The 22,482-nt window shown below is 31.7% G+C and overlaps 1 protein-coding gene and 1 long non-coding RNA gene across 2 annotated transcripts; one reads left to right on the top strand and one right to left on the bottom strand.

Annotated features, from left to right (window-relative positions):
• Window positions 1-1,993: 1,993 nt before the first annotated feature.
• LOC122580112 lies at window positions 1,994-3,790 on the bottom strand. The gene is made up of 2 exons (XR_006320740.1): window positions 3,585-3,790; window positions 1,994-2,374 (listed from the first exon to the last, which is right to left on the bottom strand). It is a non-coding gene; the product is annotated as an uncharacterized LOC122580112 (long non-coding RNA).
• An 8,846-nt stretch (window positions 3,791-12,636) lies between these two features.
• LOC122611317 (NAC domain-containing protein 17-like) lies at window positions 12,637-16,157 on the top strand. The gene is made up of 3 exons (XM_043784325.1): window positions 12,637-13,051; window positions 14,263-15,192; window positions 15,592-16,157. Exons 1-3 carry the CDS (start codon window positions 12,829-12,831, stop codon window positions 16,002-16,004), a joined length of 1,566 nt encoding a protein of 521 aa, XP_043640260.1. The 5' UTR covers window positions 12,637-12,828; the 3' UTR covers window positions 16,005-16,157.
• The last annotated feature ends 6,325 nt before the right edge of the window (window positions 16,158-22,482 follow it).

Genomic DNA, 22,482 nt, shown 5'->3' with positions numbered 1-22,482 from the left:
AATTAACTAAAATATTTAAAAAATAGAGGATTAATAAGGATGGAGGATTAGGCTCAAAGAGGGGAATTAGAGGTGCCAAGTGTACCCCCAATCTTCTCTTTTAGTTATATTATAGATATCCTTAATGAAATAATTTGATCTCTCAACCCTTAAAATAACTACACCACCACTTTTAACATTAACTAGTTTTACATTCATCACCACCGCCACCCCAAGTGCCCCCTCGGTTATCTCCACCACCTTCGCCAGCTGTCGTTGCCGCCGCATTGCGTGGACATTAGTCTAGTGGCAAAGAAATCATAATCACAAAAGTGTTGGGGTAAAAACAAACAAAAACCGAATGTAAAAAAACTCTAAATACGTGTAATGTAATACCCTGCTTTATAAAAATGTGGATTTCAAAAAAATTTCAACTTTAAACATAACACCGTTAACAAATTGCGGAAGCGGCGTTTAAAAATCTCATTTGATTCATAAAGTAATCAAAAAAACATAATAAATATCTTAAAAGGTGTTACCAGTAAGTATCGTCACAATAATCCCAATGAAACCCACAGTCAAAACCAACAAAGTAACGGCCAAATAGCTAAAAATAGGTCTACTTAAATAAAGGGTTTAGTATCTGGGGGTGTAAGTAACTTTTACACTTTTTATATTGTGTGAATGTAACTTTCATTTGGTTCATTGTATGTAACTAACTCGCTAAATTGAACGATTAATGTAAAAGTGTATACGTGGCACACCATATGAGCTGCCACGTAGAAGTTTTTGATTGGTCAACGTAAAAATTTTACATTAATCATTCAAATTTAGCGGGTTAGTTACATACAATAAACCAAATGAAAGTTACATTCACACAATAGGAAAAATGTAAAAGTTACATATAATTCCAGATACTTAACCCTTAAATAAATGCACTATGGGTAACTAAAACCAACATCCATAAGCTCCAGTAAAAGCTACCTATCTCACAAACATGCTACCAAGTCGCCAATCAATGCCTAACCTGATGGCACAACACATTTCCACAAAACCAAGTGTCAGCTATTAAAGCTGAGTAAGATAACATGTTAGTTTAATGAAAATGATTGCCAATTAAATCAATTTATAAAACAACTCATGCATACATAAAAGCACTACAACAATATCAACACAATATGCATAATAGGAATATCAAATCCTATAACGTGCCTAACAATCTTCCATATTAACACAAGCTACTTAACTGCACAAGCAACACAATCAACGTAAATGTTATGCCAAATAAAATCTGCACAAATAAGTTTGTTTAATAATAGAATGTGTTTGTTTAGTTTGATAATGGTATTTTAAATAAGGTGGTTTTTTTTTTTAAAATATCCGTTTAAAAAAGAAAAAAAAAACAAAAACAAAATGTACACAAAGAAGAGGGCACGCTGAGCTTTGTGCCAACGCAGGATGAGATGAGGAAGCCACACCGAGCACCCCAAGACGGGGTTGGCACCGGCCTTAATCGTACAGATCTTCTTAAATTTACGTTTAGGGTTTTCAATTAGCTTTATATGTAACTATCAATCGTTTAACAAGGGTATTTATTTAACATTTGGGCCAAGATATACGTCCACGAAAGTTTGGTCTATAAATTGGGCCACGGGATATGGAGTAGCAGACTAACGTACCATATATTTAAGTAGCTTCATAATAAGTACACTAATGGGTCCTCTTAGCATTTATTAATCACTAATAGTTAATAACATGGATCATTCCTGTTGCTTTCTTAGTTAACTCAATGAGGTATATATTGGCTTGATAATCTTAACCTCATTAAGCACCTAAAATAAAATCAATAATGCAAATACACAAAATATCTAGCTCCTGGTCGTTTTAGCATATAGTCAAGACATGACAACCCTCTTAAGTTGTGTCTCTACTTACCACACACTTATCACATGATTAACAAATTATAAAGTGTCAGACCAAAACATATAGTTAGCAAAATAAACACCTTTAAAGCTGAATATAAATCACACATTAATCATCACGTAAACGACATTGTAGTAATCTACATTATTTAATGTCACACCCCGTTGTAGCGGAAATACAGGGTTAACAAACTAATTGCGTACTAACCATAGGCTAATAGAAATTACATCTATTTAATACCAAATACAAGTCTAATACAAGTACAATCGTTCAAATGTGGACCCCAGAATACGGATACAAGTCATCCATATATGGAATTGGGCCCACTTAATACAAGATAAATATTTGGACCGTCTAGTACAATTAGAACTAAGAACATAATAGTTCTCCAATGTCTGACGCTAATTATACGTCCAAAGTCAAAAGAATGGCCCTATAATGCCAAGATGATCCAAGACTTACTGTTGGTTACCTGAAAAGCATGAAATTTGAGAGGATCAACTATCGAAATAGTTAGTGAGTTTACAGTGTGTTTGACCAAAGTTTAGTCGTCATTGAGAATACACAATGACATGTAGTTATTTAAGACAAGACAACCGGGAGCAAAATCCGACAATATATAATGACAGTCCAGACCTAAGTCCGACAATATGACTAATATGCCTCGCACAGGATTTCCCGTCTAAAGTGGGGTGCGGACCAGAACCATGACAGTCAGGAACAAAATCTGACAAGACAACCATTAGAATCTCATAATGGTAATAACTACATAAGGGGAACATTTTAGTCTGTCAAACACATAAACATTTAGTCAGCCGACAACATTGCAAGTCTAAGTCACATAGAACAAATTTTCATAAGACATGTATACACATTTTCAGACAGCCGTCAACATGGCAAACATAAGGCAAATGATTTAAGTAGCCAAATCACATGACATAGACAAAGACAAATCATTTATAAAGTAGTCGTGCATACAACAGTACATGTTTTTCAGGCCCAAAGTAAAAAGGAAAAAGGCGCCAAAAATCACGAGTTAAAAGGATGAGCAAACTTGTGAATGAGCAATTTAATCGCCACGTCTATCCAAACCTATGATATAAGTACCAATGGTGAGGATCAAATCTCTCGACGACAAGTATCCTACGTACAACTACTTAAGTATCCTACGTACAACTACTTAGCTATCGTTCATAGAATGCCACGACCAAGTATGTGATTAAATGTCCATTTTATTTGACTCAAGTTATCAATGTTACTGACATTGTCATAACAATGTAGTCTCAAGTACTAATCCTTATAAACAAAGTCCAAGTGTTAAAGTTATCAAAAATATGAAAATGTCAAACTGTACAGAACCTCGCGGCGTGAGGCATGACCTGATCAAAACAAAAACAAAGTCATTTTCGACCTTTTTCCGCAAACCAAATCATTTTCTAATCAACCCTTTTCATTTCAACAAGTACCAACATGTTCAATAACCTGGAAACAACCCATCACTAGCCATTTACAATTCTAACACTTTTTTATTTCAAAGACCTAATTCTAGTAAAATCTCATTTAACCGATAAAACCCAAAACTTATTTCATCTTCTTGGCTTACTAATTTAATTGACATAACTGAAATTAAATCAAAAGATATATAATTTAATTAAATTAAAAGTTTGAGAAAATTTACTTACAATTTTTGTGTTCTTGAATGAAATGAAGATGAAGATGAAGATGATACAAAACCCTTGATTATTATTATTAGAACATATAAAAGTGTTTTCCCCTTTTGATTCCTCCAGCCAAATCTAATTTGAGATTGAAGAAAAGAGAGTGTTGTCGTGTGTGTGTTTTTGGCGTCGAACAAAGAAGAACAAAAATAAAGTGGTGTTTTGGTGGTCACATTCCAACCACAAACAAGAGGGGCCGGTCCATGTGGCCACTTTTTAGTTAAATTGGCACCCTTAATTTGGTAAAATGCTTACGATTATATACCGTATGACCAAGAGATTATAATTTAAAGTAGAGGTGTTTTCTGATTCCGTCAAAGTGAACTTTAAATTATTAAGTCTAGACAGTCTATTTATTGTGTACAAGACATAACCTTTAAATATTCATTTAAAGTTATTTTTATGACTGGACATTCGTCTAGATAGCTAATAGTCTACGTCATCAGGATACATCTAACTGAACTAAGTCAAAAGTCCAGATCTAATAATTTCCACGTCTAATGACTGTCTAATTTTGACAAGATTATGATAATGGCTGAGCTTAAACGAGATTAAGACTAACCTGATGTTAATTAATTACGAGTTGTCACATTTAAAACCCATTTATCAACATATGACGTCTATTTGACGACGATTAAACGACTACAACCGACACACGCAACTATGCTAAGGAAACGCATCATTTGACTATTGGGTCAATGATCAAAGAAAATTTGAGATGTTACATGTAATCACTTTCAAAATGAATCGAATTTGACGTTTCATCTAAACTGTGAAATAGGATACAATTAGAGATTGAGAATTTTCAGAGTAATTGTCTTTGAGAGAAAGAACCAGAAAAAAAATGATGTAATGAACATGACGAGTAGATATATCCCTTAGACCCATAAACTGCCAATTCGACATTTATTTTCAAGTGTTTCCAACTTGCCAAAAAACACCCCTTAAGCTTTGAAAATTAATTTTATGAGGCAGTTTTACCATATCACCCCTCAAGCTCGACATTAGCCATGGGTTCTACCCTTTGGACCCCGTTCCTAGATGCTTTGCTCCGTATCCCTACCTTCATAAACTCAAATATGTGTGCAATCTGTATCATCAAACCTATATGATTTATTATTATGATGATAACGGTCAAACAAGATCATTCAATTACAGTAATATATCAAACAAAGTTGTCTCAAGTTTGAGTATGATTTTAAGTATATTTGAGGGCACCTATATTATTTCAACATATGATGAGAAGCTCTTAATACCTGAGTGATAAGGGTTTCTCATCAAGGGTTTAATTTAGGATCAATTCTGCAAATGGTCTCGCTAGTTTTAAAATAGGGAAAAATTCATAAAAAGGTAACCTATTTACACAAATTTCCTATTAAAAGTAACCTATTTTGTTTTCATCTATTTAAAGGACCTTATTTCTAAATATTTCCTAATAAACGGTATCTCGTTAGTTTTTTGACAGACGACGCCCGCTAAGTGTCACGTCACCGACGCCACGTCATCTGATTTGCTGACGTGTCAGTTGAATTGGACTAGCTTATAGTTGACTTTGACTAACTTATATATAAGTTAGTCAAATTCAATTGCCACATCAGCAAATTAGATGATGTGACACCTAACGGGCGTCGTCTGTAAAAAGATAACGAGATACCCTTTATTAGGAAATTTTTGAAAACAGGGTCCGTTAAATAGACGAAAACAAAACAAGTTACCTTTAATAAGAAATTTGTGTAAGTAAGTTACCTTTTTATGGATTTTTCCCTTTAGAATACACTTACAATTACCACCACCAACTCTGCATTCTCGACTTTTTTTTTAAAAGAAAAAAAAGGATAAGATTAGATGGGGAAAAAAAGGATAGAGAAAAAATCTTTTCCATACAAATCAGGCCAATAATGGCTAGAAAGTTTTTGAATGAAAAAACCATCACTTTTTCTTTCTTACACTATATTTTCTTGTAAGAGAAAAAACTCAAAAATGCTAACTTTCTTAACTTTTTTTTTCTTTTCCTTAAAAAAAATTAAAATAATCAAGAATGTAGTGTATATACACTTTGCCAAAACTTATTAAACACGCTTGATATGCCAACTCCATAACAACCATGAACCATCATCACCTTCTTTAAAAATTTACCTTTTTTCCCCTAATAAACTTCCTCAGTTTTATAAACCCTTTCTAATTTCATCAACATGTAACACCCTGTTTTATAAAAATGTGAATTTCTAAAAAAGTTCAACTTTGAGTATAACAATGTTAACAAAATGTGGAAGCGACGTTAAAAATCTCAATTGATTTCTAACGGAATCATTTAACAACTTTAAATGGTGTTACTGGCATCGTATCATCACAATAATTAAAGGAAATTCACAATCAATAATATGAATTGTCAGGCGGCATAATAAATAAATCTACTTAAAGCTACTAGTAAATGAGTAACTAAAAGTCATCTTTATTCATCATCAATAGCTACCCCATCCCTCACAAGTCTACTAGCTCCATTAGCGTCTAACCTGAGGGCACAACACATTTTTCACAAAACAAGTGTCAGATTATATAGCCGAGTAAGATAACTTGTTAATATAACAAAAGGATTGTCAATTAAAATCATTTCAATAAAAGAATCTCATGCATATATATATATATATATATATATATAAATATAACTAATCCACGAGTAATCCGCAAACTATTATAAAAGCCGAACAAGCTGTCAGTTGATTGTTGAATATTTGTACCTTCCTTACCATTCCTTATTGGGCTAAACTAATAAAATATGTATGAAGTTTTAAACCCTGCACAATATAAACATTCGAAGGGTTCATATAGAAAATTAAAAATTCTAATCATTTTGAGAGTGACATGGTCATGTTGTAAAACTTAAATATATAATAATAACTAGCTAATAAATCCGAATTCAACCTGGACTGCTTAATTAAAAAGTTAAAACGAACAAATATATAGACTTATGTATGTAACTTAGGAGAGTTTTATGTATGTCTGGTTCAACCCTATTTGTTTCTTTGATTTGCTGGGAGGGGGTTTAGGGAAGTTCTTACACATACCGCTCATAATTGTTGGATTCCTGCTTGGTTGTATGCACATGGACATGTTTAATAGGTTTAAATGCCATTTTTACTATGTATTGTCCATTTTGCGCTAAAGTGTGTAATGTGGTGTCTGCTATTCTTCTCTAATTGTAATGTAGTCAGACGATATTCGACCGACATGTATGGTTACTAAAATTTTTACACTCTCTATCTTTTGCCTCTTTTTGGCCAAAAATCATTTTGGAAGCAATCTCTGTACCTTCATGTAGGGTAAGGTTGTCTACATTCTACCTCCCCCAAACTCGGCTTTTGCCGGATTTGGTATCGTTGTTGTTGTTGTATGTAATTTGTTGTCAATATATTACGAGTATATTGTTTGATATGGAGATAGCAATATACTTATAAAGATAAAAATTAATATATAAACTGATTAGGGTGATGAAAAAGTAAAAAGTAACTAACATAAATCAATGGTAGATATAAAATTAAAATTAAAAAACTTAAGAAAAAGAATTTGTAGAAAATAAAGAGCTTAAAGAGTTTTTGAAAATAAAGAAAAACAATTATGACATCATAAATTTTTAGAAAATAGCTTAACAAAAAATGTTAGCATGCTACATAAGTAAAAAAGTTCTAGCAACAATTATCTTTTATTAATATAAGAGATAATAATAATAATAATAATAATAATAATAATAATAATAGCCATAATAATAATAATAATAATAATAATAGCCATTGTTATGAACAATAGCCATTGTTATGCACATGACACTGTTCTATTCGTTCGTTTAACACCCTATATCATTATTTGGATTTTGCTATATCGGATCCCGTTTGTATTTTTTTCTTACGTTTTTTTTTGGTTTTCTTCTCTGTTTTTTTTGCTTTTGTGTTCTCGACTAGTCTATTGGTTCATGTTACACACTGCATCACTATTCAGATATTTGTCATATCGGATCCCGTTTGAGCTTTTTTTTTTCCGGTTTTTCTTCGTTTTTAAACAATTATTTTTTTCTTTTTGTGTTCTCGCCTAATCTATTCGCGTTGACACTGTTCCATTGACCCATTTTACTCCTCACTCACTATTCTTATTTTGTCATAACGGATCCCGTTCGAGTTTTTTTAGTTTTTTTTTTTTTTTTTTTTTTTTGTTGGGGGGGGGGGGGGGGGTACACATTTTTGTTATGCTATCAACTAATATATTGGCAACTTTTATTCAACATTTTGATTTTTCTTCTTTTTTGATCTTTGGTTTTCTTGCCCAAAAGCTAAATGTATCTATTTGTTATTGCAAAATCGTATACGGTTTTCATTTTATTTTATTTGTTTTTGGTTTTCCTTACTTATATGTATTCGATGATTTAAAGTTATCAATGAGTTTCCAATATTGCTCTTTAGTAATTGTCTATTTTTCACATCTTTCACCGAATGATTTTAATTAGACTGTTGTAGTTTCAATGTAAATATACTAATATAACGAATCCGTATTAACACAACAAATGAAACCCCGCGGTGGGGCTGATGTGTATTTTCTAGTCTTAAATTAATGAACACGAAATACCTAGCTACTGACTACTACACACTTGCGGGCAGTGTACCCGTTCGTATGCAATATAGTTGACTTGGTAAACCGAGGTCGAACACAAAGACTTGATAAGCAATTGTTAGAATAAAATGATTCAGCTTAAAAAGGGGGGTTTTGTGACCGAATTGTCACGTTGCAAAAGTTAGTAAGAAAAGTCAGTAATCCCGTAGGATTAATCGCAAGAGAATATTTGTTGTTGAATCTTAGCAAATATTTAAAAGGAACACCTACTTGGATCAGCTCACATGCCAATCACCGGGTCTAAATATTACTTGCATTTGTTGAACGACTCAAAAGGTAGACAAGATGAACTCCCGTTATACTTGAAACTTTAACTGCTCAAAACATAATTATTGCTCCCGCACTTAATTTCTACTCTAAACAATTAAGCATTAAATACCTGAGTTAATTTTATGATTTAATCTTTTGAAAGCTTTCTCCCGAACTGCTTATTCGCCTAATCAGATCCCTCTATCATAAGCGTTTACACACTCAAAATGAATTTAATTGTTTAAAATCTTTATCGTTGATTTCTCCCGAACTCCAACGATTTTAGGTTAATTATAGACCGATTAACCATTTCATAAATCAATTGACAATGACATAGATTTCTCCCGAACTTCTAATTACAATTATCAATCAATTAATATAAAAGTTGAAAACAATATTTAAATCCAAATAAATGTGGATCTTCGATTAAACATATAAACCTTGTCCAACATTCACAAGCAACATTAATTCGACCCTATGACATGCTTACTACCCAAGCGGGTGCTAAGGGTTTAGCTACTCATATTAAAAACACAAGAACAAACAAATAGAGAAGAAATCATATTATACCAAATGATTGACGAAAATCCGATTGCAATGATGATTACAATCCAATGCTGAAAATATGTAAAACCCTAACCACTTGTTTGCTCCAAGGTTTTTAAAACTATGAGAAAGCTCTAAAAATTATGCACAAGATTCGTCCCAAGTGCAGAACCCTAACTGAACCTTTATACAAAATACGCGTGTAACGGCCGTTAGTAGGCTAACTGCCGTCACCATTGTACTAGATCACTAACGGACGTTACCAATAACGCCCGTTACTCGCCAGTTAAATTCTAACGGCCGTTACATTACTAACTGCCAGTTACAGGAGAAACCACAAAGCACCTCTATAACGGCCGTTACTATAGTAACGGCAGTTACAACTTCCAGATTTCGTTTTCTTCGTCTTTCGCTTGATTTCACCTGAATCCTTCTCCCATTTCTTCCATAACTCATCAAAATCGACCAATTCATTCGTCTAATCAATTTCCAACCTGAAAACACTTAACACACCTTCAAAGCATCGAAAGTTGGATATAAAACTATCAAAATGACGAATAATTGGTTCTAAAATTACGTGGGAAATGGTATAAAATATGACACATCAGGGGCCAAACTCACTAGTTTACTACTATAAGAGAATGACATGGTAAAGTTGTAAAACTATAAATAAGTGAAACGAAATCTTTTGTTCAACAAGGAAAGTTCCGTTTCATTCCGATTGTAGGGATCCAAGAACTAAAAAATTTTTCTTTGGGTAGATGAGTATTTATTCGAAAATTATTATTCCCGAAAGATAAAAAAAAAATCTAATAAACACAATTGATATATATGATAAAAAAAAGTTACTATAAAACCATCCGGAACTGTTAAATTTTTTATAAGCATTGTTCGGTTAAGATATCGATAATGTCCTTGGACAAAACATGTTTTTTGAGCATTAAAGGACTTTAGGGGTTTCATATTTCAATCTTATCAAAGTTAGGGTAATGTGAACGAAATTATAAATCCAGGGTACAAATAAGTTCTAAGATGTTTCATTTGAAAGTGACAGAAGAACTCTCATAAAATAAAACCAAATTCGTGTATGTAAATGAACTTTATCCTTCAAAATAGGTATGATATTTGAAGTAATATAGGTCAAACAAATGTGGCATTTGAATGTTTGGATATAGGTTAGTCAAGGCCCCTCATGTGATATACAAACTATACTACTATACTAATACATTCTTTCTATATTATGCGTGAACACAATAATAATCATTTTCTTTTCTCTTCTTTTTTTTTCAACAGCAAATAATAATCATTTTCTTTAAAAGCAACATTCAAAAAAAGTAACATGGTTGGATCAGTGGTAGCGTGGTACACCTTGGTTTCTGAAGACATAGGTCATCAGTTCGATCCTCATCCCATGCAAAGGTTGGATGACCTTTTCTACCATTTAGATAGAATATGGAAGCAGCCTCTCTACTTAGATAGAGGTAAGATCTGCCTACATCTTAACCTCTCTCATACATTGTCAAGATATTGGGTCTCAAAACCCGTAGAAGACGGCATTGAGCAGTTTCTTTCTTTTACAATAATAATCATTTTAGATATATTCTTTTTCAGAAAACATAAGAAGTCGAAATCACAATAGATGAGGTGCGGCAATACGTGTCGAAACAAACTTGTTCAAGGTATGACCGATTAGTACTATCCCTCTGTCTCATTTTAATTGTCCAATTTTGACTGGTCAAGTCTTTTTCCTCCGAATTTGATCGTAAATATCTTTGTTTGTGTTATATATTAGTTGATGAAAATTATATCATTGAAAGTACATTTAAAACTCAATTAATTCATATATGTCATATCAAGTGTTATATAACATAAACAAAAATATTTACGGTCAAAGTCGAAAGAAAAAGATTTAAAAAGTCAAACTAGAACATTTAATATGGGACGAAGGGAGTATTTATTATGCTTTTAAGACACCGACACTTGAATCATTCTTATTGCTATAAAAAGGGAATTTCATTGGTTAGATAAGAACACTACAAATCAAATGTTGAAATATAAATTTTGAAGCATCACGTTATATTGTTTGTTTCAAATCAAAGCGTTGGTTTACCACAAGCATAATCAGAAACGGAAAACAAGTATGCCTGTACGTTGAAATTTTATAGTCCATGACATCTTTCTCTACCCTATATGAGTGGTTTTCACGTAGAAAATGTGTGCATACAAAAAGTGTTTAGGATTAGGTTTTTCGGACACAAATCTATGTCTATACTATCTAATAAAACAAATCATCTCTTTTTTTCTTAAACTTTATGTCTTTGAAAAACCAAAAATACCTTTCACCTTCTGCCGTTCGAAAAAAAAATATCTTTCTCCTATATTCACTAATTTAAACATCTCTATCTAATATACCTATAATACCCTTAATAAAATAATTTACAGTATAGATCTCTCAACACTTAAAATAACTACAATACCACCTTTAACATCAATTATTTTTACATTCACCACCATCGTCGCCCCCATCACCGTCCCTATTGCCGCCTCCACCACCGTCACCTCCACCACCTCCGTCATCACTACCCCCACTGCCGCCGCATTACGTGAGCATAAGTCTACTATATGTTAAATATGACAAACAATGATCAATGTGGAGTTAGCTTATTTGCTAAAGACTTGTACATTTTGACGAGAAAAAGACCCAATCCTTAATGAAACATATTTGAGATAATTTAAAAATGAGAAGTATTAATATTGTAATACTTAACTATTTAAAAAACATTGTCAGCAATTATTACACCATTAGGTGTAGCTGCAAAGAACATAGCAATTTGGAAATTCAGCCTTATGTTACATCAATTTTTATCATTTCATCCCCTTTTGAGTTTTGTAGACACAAAACAAAACAAAACTTGTAAATAAAACTTTTAAAAAATGATGTTTAATATTACATCTGTTATTATCCCTCTACATTTAAAAAACATATCTCATTGTTGAAAGTTATATGAGGGAAAATATATACAATGTTCTCCTTTATCTATAATACGTAATATGTTCACTTAACATCTTTTAAAATATTTTCACATACACTATTTTCTTGATATTTAATGATTAAATTACATTATCAATTCTTTATCTTTTACATACTTTTATAGTGAATATCTATTATTTACACCACTCAACGTTGCGTTCATCATCAATAATCACTTCCACCACTACACCGTCTTAGTCACGACCACCATCACATGGCTGCTAGTGCTAGTCTAAAATTACATCCTTCGTTACATAATCATGCTCAAAATTATGTGTTACCCTATTCAAAATAAAGACTAGTCCTATATCCTATATTACATACATATAAAGGACAAGAGTACAAGACTTTTGTTATAAAAACATCTTATCAATGAATAAAATACAAGTAAGATGGTTGACTAAACCACCACTTAACCCAAACTAGAATTTCCTATGAATAAATGTACTACTTATGAAACTTTAGGTAGTACGATTGAAAATTCAACAAAAACCTAAAGATAGCTTCCAGGCTACTTCTTTTTTACATCACTCACCAAATAAAAACCACAAAATAAACAACACACCTCTCAATTAACACACCCCCCAAAGTCGTCCCCTTTTGGGGTCTTTCTCACAATCCTCCTTCTTCACGTTTCCTTCTAATCTCTTAAAAATCCGATCAAAACCCATTTCAATAAATCAAAAACCCATATCAAATCCATTAAAAAGCCAGTCAATTTTGATGGGTTCTGATTTGATTCAAGATTCAGTGACAGTTTCAAGAACAAAGTCAAAGTCAAAGCTAAAATCTGCAGAAAAATGCTTTCCACCTGGGTTCAGATTTCATCCAACTGATGAAGAATTGGTTCTTTATTATCTGAAAAGAAAGATCTGTAAGAGATCTTTGAAGCTTGATATTATTGGTGAAGTTGATGTTTATAAATGGGACCCAGAAGAATTACCTGGTATGATTTTGTTTTCTTTACATATTATTTACTTAAAGTTTGAATCTTTTTTGTGTTTTTTGATATGGGTTTTTGTTTTTTTGGTTGATTTGTATGTATATGATCTTGTTTTTTTATATGAATTATTTTGACTGTTTTAGGGTTTTGTTGCTATTGGTGATATGTTTTTACATTTGATTTACTTTGAATGTTTTTGTGTTTTTTGATATGGGTTTTGACTGTTTTAGGTTTTTATGTTGATATATATTATATGATCTTGTTTTTTTAAAGTATTTTGACTGTTTTAGGGTTTTGTTGTATTTGTGATTATTTGATCATTAGGTTTTTGATGATTATTTAGTCATGGTATGATATGTTTTCTACAATTTATTTGCTTACAGTTTCAGTCCTTTTGTGTTTTATGATGTCTATTAATTTTTGTGTTGATTATTATCTATATTATCTTTTTTTCCAAAGTATTTTGATAGCTGTAGGGTTTGATGATTTAGATATGTGTCGATTGTTTGGTGATGGGCTTGTTGCTTCATGAGGTGTTTACTATTTAGTGTGTTTAGTATGAGTTTAGTGTAAGATATCGTTTCATGTTGTAATGTATATTGTTTGGTCACATGTGTAATGTTTATAGGTTTTGATACTATGATTATATGGTTATTAGAAGCTGCATGTATTGTTTTTCGAACTATTTTGGTCGTTTTGGTCATATGGGTCCTTTTAAGGTTTTGGTGTTTGTTTGGTTCATATGGTCTTTTGGTTTTATTCAACAACTGATGTTCCTTTAAAATGTTTGATTATTTTGTCATCTGTATCTTGCTGATTCAATTAGTTGTATGATTGTTAATTGATGTTATGTTGAATGTTGTTAGATTTTTGTGTCACGTGGTTCTTTTTTTGCATGTAGAGTGATTAAAACTCGTTATTACTTGTATAGTAAACCTTACTTAGTCTTATGGTATGTTTTTGTTAAGACTTCAACAGATAAAATTTGCTAAACATTCGGTTTCACAAAAATGTTTAAAAGTAATACGACTTCTAGAACATAATGCTCAAAAAAGATGTTTGTGATGATTTTATTCCTGCTTTGACTGACTTATTGTTATTTTTTTAAACACATGGTACTTGCTACCTGTATAGTTTTAGTGTCTCAAAAAAAGATGGTTACTTTGGTTCGTTGTAGTTTTGGATGCTAACTGAATCTTTTGATTGAAATGCAGGCCAATCTAAACTGAAAACTGGAGATAGGCAATGGTTCTTCTTTAGCCCGCGAGATAGAAAGTATCCAAATGGTGGAAGATCAAGCCGAGCAACAATGAATGGCTACTGGAAGGCAACTGGGAAGGACCGAATTATCAAGCGTAAATTATCTTCAGTCGGGATCAAGAAAACCCTTGTCTATTACCAAGGTCGTGCACCTTCAGGCTTACGGACTGATTGGGTTATGCACGAGTACACCATGGATGAAGAAGAACTTAAAAGATGCCCTTTCACTCAAGAACACTACGTTTTATACAAAATATTTAAGAAAAGTGGACCTGGACCCAAAAACGGTGAGCAGTATGGTGCACCGTTTGTAGAGGAAGAATGGAGTGATGATGACTGCTTGGATATTGATTCGCTCATGGTGCAAAAGCGTATTCCAGTCCCTGTAAATGATATCCGAGAAGAAGAGGATAACATGTTACCAAAGGATATCATGGAGTTCTTGAACAAAATCATTGATGAGCCTGAAATGCTTCCACCACTTCCCCAAATTGTACATAAACCCGATAACTGTTTGATTGAGAAGGCTCCAGAAAAGCAGTCTTTGTTTGATGAGGATTTCCTTGAAATGAATGATTTGATTGGTCCAGATCCAGAAATTTGTCCGGGCCAGCAGTTCTCTGATTTCGGTTCTTTCTCAGGGTATGATATGTACCATAATTCAGGTACATTTGGAAGCCAGCCTCTTGAATTTCAGGCGGCCTATATGGACAACTTTGACTATGGACCTGAAAACTCGGGACTCGTGAGTGATGTTGTGAATCATGATCATGAGGTGGGTGATGAGCTTCCAGTTAGCTATGACCTCTGGAATCATGATCAAGGAGATAGCAGCGTCGTGACTGGTCAAATGACTCATCAGTTTGTTTCCAACCCATCATCAGGTACTGAATTGATGTTCAATACAGGTTCTGGTCAATATTGGCAACTTTGAAAACTGGTCTAATAACTCAAGTAACTACCCATAATTGGTTTTTATTAGTCTTATTTTAATGTATATGGTCTATTGAAAACCGTATAATCTTTAGTGTTTGTTAATATAGCTGAAAGCATCTCGAAACTAAAGTAAGTAAGGTAGTTGTGGTTGTGGTTTTATTATGTAATGTTTACATTCTTCTAACATCATAAAAGCTCGTGATCAGATGGACAATGGCAAGAGCTCTCGAGCCCAACTCGGGGAGTTCAAGACCAAGCTTTTTGATCCTGTTTCACGAGCGGTATAATAACATGTATAATTAGCTGATTACGCAAGTTCTTTTTTTTCTTTTTCGTGATCTTTCTAGGTGTGGTAGTGGAAGAAAATCCTGGGAATTCCGAGTATTATATAAATCAAAATCCCGAGACCAATATGAACAATAATACAAACTCATGGTTCTCGTCTACTTTGTGGGCACTTGTTGACAACATACCAACTAATCCAGCTTCTGCATCAGAAAGTAGTGCACTTGTGAACAAGGCATTTGAGCGAATGTCTAGCTTTAGCCGAGGTAAACACATAAACTTTGCTGCTGCTGCTACTGCCGCTGCTAATGTTGCTAGTGGCACCACCAATGCGGCTTTGAAAAGGTTAGAGAAACCAAAATCATTGAAATCAAGTAGTAAGGGCATCGTTTATTTTTCTGTTCTTGGAGTATTGTTTGCTATATTATGGATATTTGTAGGTTCATCTATCGAAATATTAGGTATATGGTGGTAATTATGTATAGTATTTTGAATGGTTTGCCGTAATGGTTATCAGTATCTTGTTGGTAACAATGGCAGCCTTGCAATGTTTGTAGTTAACGAGGGAATAGTGAATAGAAATCTGGTCTGATGTCGAAATAAATACATGATTCTTGTTCGTTAGTAAGTTACACAAGTTAACTTATTTTCAACCGCTAATCTATGTATCTATATATCCACGTGATGAGTTCTAATTGTCCCAGCGACACGATGAGTGTGCTTTAGTTTGCGATACGGTTGGGAAACTCTATCCCAGATAAATACATACAGATTTGACATTGCATATTCATTGTATTTGATAATACGAATGTATACAGTTTTAGGAGTTCATTTTCAGGAAAGAAATCATTATTTAGAACTCATTAATGTGGAAAAAGTATTATGGATATACCAGTAAAATTAGTGTTTTTGATATAACATAATAAAATAAATGGATAGTTTATATTGTGACGGAGGGATTGCATATTTTGGTGGGTTATTTTTGGGTTTGCTTTCCATATTTTCAAGATTTTTAAGGCTATCTTATATTCTTTTAATTAGAGTCATTAAATTAATTGATGATGTCATATATCTTATTTAACTTTTTTATTTATTTATTTTAACAAATTTAAATTATTATTATTTTTTTATTTAAATTTGTATACATTAATAATTAATGTTATTAGTGATATAATATGGAAACTATTTAAAAAAAAAATCAATTGGGGCTTAACCGAAACCTGATTAAACATTTAATGTTTAATAAAACTATAATAACCTAATTTAAATTACATAAATACAATTTTAATTATTTTAATAATTTAATCCAAAAAAATCTTAGAACACGTAGTTATCTGAATAACCCCACCATGAATAAACAAAATGGTGTACATTAACATTCGGATTGCATAATTATTCAAATATACTTAAAAAAAAACTTGAAAACGTTTTTTATTTGGGTAATCCAAAACCCGACCAAATAACCGAACTTTATTTGGATGGTTTGGATTGGGTGGTCACATATATAAAATGGGTAATGGACGGTTTACTAATTCATAAAAAACCGAATAACTCTATTCCTTCAAAACCCGACCAAATGAACACCCCTAGTTAGTGAATTCAATTAGGATAAAGATCCTCTAAAGTTACAAGTAACTTTATTGGTAAAGTTAGTAATCCTAACCCTTGAATTAAAATCAAGATCAATATTCAAAGAGCATCTTTGGATCTTGACCCTTGATTTTAATTCAAGGGTCAAGATGATTCTAACTTTACCTATAAAGTTAGAAGTAACTTTAAAAGATCTTCATCCATTCAATTACTTAATTAGTGTACACCGTACCTTGAGTCTAAATAATATCATGAACATATCTTCATATTATTCAAGAAATGTTTAAGGAAATTTTTAATCTAAAAATATAACATTATTTTAAACATCTATTATCTTTTTTCACATTACTAGTTTAATCTTTTTTGTATGTATACATTAGTATACATACATTAGCATAAATACAACAAAGTTCAAAGGAAAATAGTTTATATATTTTGTGGAGTCAAAAAATGAAATTTAGATTCCAATCCTAGAACTCAAAGGAGTTATGTGAATCAAACTACTTTTAAAGTAAAGTAATACATAATATCGTCTTTTATGGGTTGTAAAATTATCGTCTACTGGAGAGTCGAGATGCACATATTTAGCAACATCTTTTGTAAATTGTACTTTAATATTAGAGTTAATTACTGAAATGGTACTTAATGTTTGCGTCATATTATTGGTTTCATACATTTCCTTTCGAAATTACACTGATCATACCCAACGTATGCAAATTTCCACTCAGATCATACTGAAGGCTAACGTCGTCACGTGTCCGTTAAAAACTCCCCCACGTGACTTGCACGTGAGGGGTAAAGATGTAATTTCACGTTTCTTAATTACTTAAATAGTACCTAATGTTTGCACGATATTTCTGATTTCATACCTAATGTTTTTCTTAATTACTTAAATGGTACCTAATGTTTAGTTATTAAGTTTTTTTATTTTTTATTTTTTTTTCTTTTGAAAGGTGAATTCCGTTTTAAGTCAATGTCTTAAAAACTGGTATTTTAGTCATACTGGTGTGGAAAATTTTTGGTATTATCGGTATTAATGAAAATACTGGCCGGTACGACTATTTTTAATTTGTTTTATTATTATTCTTTTATGAAAATTTTCCAAAACTTGTTACAATTTAACGAAAATAGTCAAAATACACTTATAATCTAGTAAAAAATAATACCAAATAAGTTTTTCATAACAAAATATAAGTTTAAAGTTCACAAATAACCAAAAATAGCATTAAAGTATCATAAAAACAATTTTATAAAAAATTCAAATTTTCTTTTTCGAAAATATTGGGAATACCACAACGGTAATACCAGAAATATCCAGGAATACCAGAAATATCGGCCGGTATTACCGGTATTTAAAACATTACTTTAAGCTTCGTGTCGCAGTAAATATTGACTGATATTTCTGGTATTACTGGAATATTCCGGTATTACCATTGCGGTATTTTTAGTATTTTCAAAAAAGAATATTTGAATTTTTTTAAAAACTATTTTTATGATACTTTATTGCTATTTTTGGTTATTTGTGAGCTTTAAACTTATATTTTATTATGAAAAATCTATTTTGTATTATTTTTTACTGGATTATAAGTGCATTTTGACTATTTTCATTAAATATAAACAAGTTTTGGAAAATTTTCATAAAAGAAAAATAAAAAAAATTAAAAATAGTCGTACCGGCCAGTATTTTCAGTAATACCGATAAGACCAAAAAACATTTCACCAGTATGACTAAAATACCAGTTTTTAAGACATTGGATTAAAACGAAATTCACCCTTCAAAAGAAAAAAAAAATAATAACTAAACATTAGATACCATTTAAGTAATTAAGAAAAACATTAGGTATGAAATCAGCAATATCGTGCAAACGTTAGGTACCATTTAAGTAATTAATAAACGCGATATTACATATTTACCCCTCACGTGCAAGTCACGTGAGAGGGTTTTTAACGGCCACGTGACGGCGTTAGCCTCTAGTATGGTCCGAGTGGAAATTTGCATACGTTGGATATAATCAGCGTAATTTCGAAAGGAAAGGTATGAAACCAGTAATATGACGCAAATATTAGGTACCATTTCAGTAATTAACTCTTAATATTATGATTCGTAATTATCTATATGCGCATATAGTTCTTATTTTTGTAAGCTAGAAACATAGGATCTTGTAATTTTGTTATAAAAGCACTTACATAAATAGCATTCGGTCCAACTTTGTTTAATGTTTTTCACTATTACTTTTGGCAATGTTAAATGTTGTATTTCCTATAATCAACAAAACGTGTTATGGCACGGTCACGGACTCACGGTGGTGTAAGAATAAACTATTCTTTGCAGGTCTCGAAACTTCAACAATTAGCAATATCTATAGGACTATAGGTAGAAGATAATCGACTACGACACGAACAAGGCCTTCTAAAGAAGACAATGGAAACCTATATAACAACACATGTGTGACAAACATCGTCTTGATAGTCATCAAACGCCCGATTATATCTAGTATTCGTAGCAGTGTACACAGTCTTCGTAAGGATAAGTGCTGTTTCCAATGGCCGTTTCGTTTTCGTTGGTGTATGGTGTTTTATTAAGTTCGTGGTACTGGTACCGTGGTGAAGTCGATCGTGTTTGTTGCCACCAGAGTGGGTTTTTGAGTATATGTGTTGTAATGTGTTTTTTGTCACTTTTTTCTTTAATGACATTTTAGTAGAGTTCAATGTAGATTTATGTAGGTTTTATAAGAATTTCTATGTCATGTTTGCTATAACCGAATTATAAATATAATTTTGGATTTTTAAAACGACTGTTTTATAGGACTCTGACCAATATAAACTTATATTTTGGTTCGTGTCTTTTGGCTTGTTGCCCCACCCTGGATTTTAAAAACTTCATGAAGTGAAATTTGGTGGCTCGATTTTTTTTTTTATGGAGTTTTTTTCTTATGTCTTGAGGACTGTAATTGGCACGAGTTTTTTCTAATCATTTTACAACCTTAGCAGTCAAAGATCATCTAGATTGTGTTCTTTTTGATGTATTTCTAAGTTGTACTTTACCTTTGATCCCTAGCTCTCGTTAGTGGTCGTCAATAATATAATTTTATTCTACAGTTAAAAAAACATAATCTTTGTATTGGTAAGTTAGTTGAACTAGAAAAGTTCTTTTCTGTTCATAATTGTATTATTAACTAGTCCTGATACTCGTACGATGTACGACAGCTATATAAATTGTATAAAAAAATCAAATATGCCTCATACATGATTCGTGAGTATGAAATAAATTGTGGTTAAACTAAATTGATAATCAAAGTTAAATTATAATAAACAGTAATGATAAATATAACATATGTTTAATTAAAGTTTTGGATTTAACTTAAATTTTTAGAATCACATCAAAATCGGAACTTGTAAGCATAGTGGATGACGAAACTGTTTTGTGATTTCGGATAGTAAACTTAAATTTTTTGAAGTGTTCATGTTAATAATTATTATAAGTAACATAAGTAATAGAAGTTGAAGAATTGAGAAAGAAAAATAGACAATTTATTAATGAGAAAATGATCAATCAAATAAGGTTATAATGTCTTTTGTATTAACTAGCATGGTACTCGCACGTTGCTGCGGGATACCATGGTAAAGCCTTGTCATTTGGGGCTGTGTATGCGAGCCTCAACGATTTTTCCTTTTGCGCGATGTAAAAGCCTTGGTAGACGTACCGGTTTTTGCCATTTGGGGACACAATATAAAGTGAAAGGTTTGTTAACAAAATGGTAGTATAAAAATTTTGTGTAAAATGAAAAATATTTATATACAACTCAAATAAATCATGGCATTTTAATTATAAGTATTATTATCAAGTTTGTTCAAAAAGTTTGTAAATTGCCGTGGAACTTTTGTGAAAGTTTGTAAAGCATTCTGAATTTTTTGTTCAAAAAGTTTGTAAAGCTTGTTCAAAAAGTTTGCCATTTAACTGATGATTTTAAATCAATTATGATCATCTATCAATATAATAATATAATTACCATAATTAGTTTGTGTGCACAGGACATATAGAGGAGCTATCATCATAACTGAAGACTTATAATCAATAAGAATAAATTAATAAAATACCATAAGAAGTGATAGATGAAAGGGGAGGGCTATATTTGTTACGTGATTTATTAATAAGAGGGGGCTATATTTGGACGTGAATTAATAAAGTTACCGTAAATTATTAATAAGAGGGGGCTATATTTGGACGTGAATTAATAAAATTACCGTAAATGAGCTGGCGCATATATTTGTTACGTGATATGTTAATAAGCGAGAGTATAATGGACATTTCACCCCTGTAACTTTCAACATGGGGCTATAATTTTTAATATGTAGTATAGATAAGCCAAAAGTTAGAGTTTAACTCTAAATCTAATAAGAAAATTAAATCTTTATACGACTAAAAAACTAATTTAATAAAATTAATAAATTAACAAAACACGTATTGATTAAAGATTACGTCACGTGTCGTTTCAAAAACATGTTAATCATATTTTAGTTATAGAATATTGAAGAAAGATAGATTAAAAATTAGTTTGACATTCATTATATATAAGTGTTTAATTTACATTTAGTTCGATTGGTGTGGCAATCTAAAACATATCCCACTACCACTTTTTCTTTAACACGAACATGACATAATAGTAAGGAAATAGAAAATCCGACCCAAGAGATAACAAAATTTAAATGGTTTGGCTTGATCTCCTAAATACGTTTAGAATTTGTCTAACTCGTTTGTATGTGCGATAAGAAAGTTAATTATATAAAATAATTTTTTTTTTTTTAAATGTAAAAATAGTTGGCTGGCTCACTCTCGATTTTGGTGTGCCAACCTCACATTCGAGTTCTGGCTACGCCTTATAGGGTTTGCTATCTCAATCTCAGTGGATATATCATAACTAAGGCCCCTTACTAAATTTGCGGGATTCGAACTCGAAACAATTTTGTACCTAAAATATCCTTTGAGCATGTATATAAAATATATTATAATTGCTTATACTTGTATTTAATTATCATGTGCATTTAAAATATTGAAAATTCAAACTTATAATGGTTATAATGGTCGTTTCGAATTAATATTATATTAGTTGTAAACAAGTCAGCACGACTAACTTGTTTATTAAACGGGCTAGTTGCAGTTCTAACTATTCAACATGATTATCAAATAGGTTGACTTTGGATTAAGGTATATAAGACGAACGTCCACGAGATACGGTGACAATATGGTAGTGTCAATGTAATGGTAGTGATGGTAACGACTCGATTAGTCTATGTTTATCAAATAGGTTGAGTTTGGATTAAGGTATACAAGACGAACGCCCACAAGATACGGTGACAATGTG

Source organism: Erigeron canadensis, chromosome 8 (assembly GCF_010389155.1).
Source record: "Erigeron canadensis isolate Cc75 chromosome 8, C_canadensis_v1, whole genome shotgun sequence".
Lineage (NCBI taxonomy): Eukaryota > Viridiplantae > Streptophyta > Magnoliopsida > Asterales > Asteraceae > Erigeron > Erigeron canadensis.
The sequence above is the reverse complement of the archived record's forward strand: the minus strand, read 5'-3'. Positions and strand labels throughout refer to the sequence as shown.

What these genes read in the sequence shown, in the direction of transcription:
- LOC122611317 (XM_043784325.1), top strand. Translation starts at nt 12,829, where the DNA reads ATGGGTTCTGATTTGATTCAAGATTCAGTGACAGTTTCAAGAACAAAG. An exon ending in GGACCCAGAAGAATTACCTG is followed by an intron (nt 13,052 to 14,262) that starts GTATGATTTTGT and finishes ATTGAAATGCAG; the next exon opens with GCCAATCTAAACTGAAAACT. An exon ending in TGTTTCCAACCCATCATCAG is followed by an intron (nt 15,193 to 15,591) that starts GTACTGAATTGA and finishes TGATCTTTCTAG; the next exon opens with GTGTGGTAGTGGAAGAAAAT.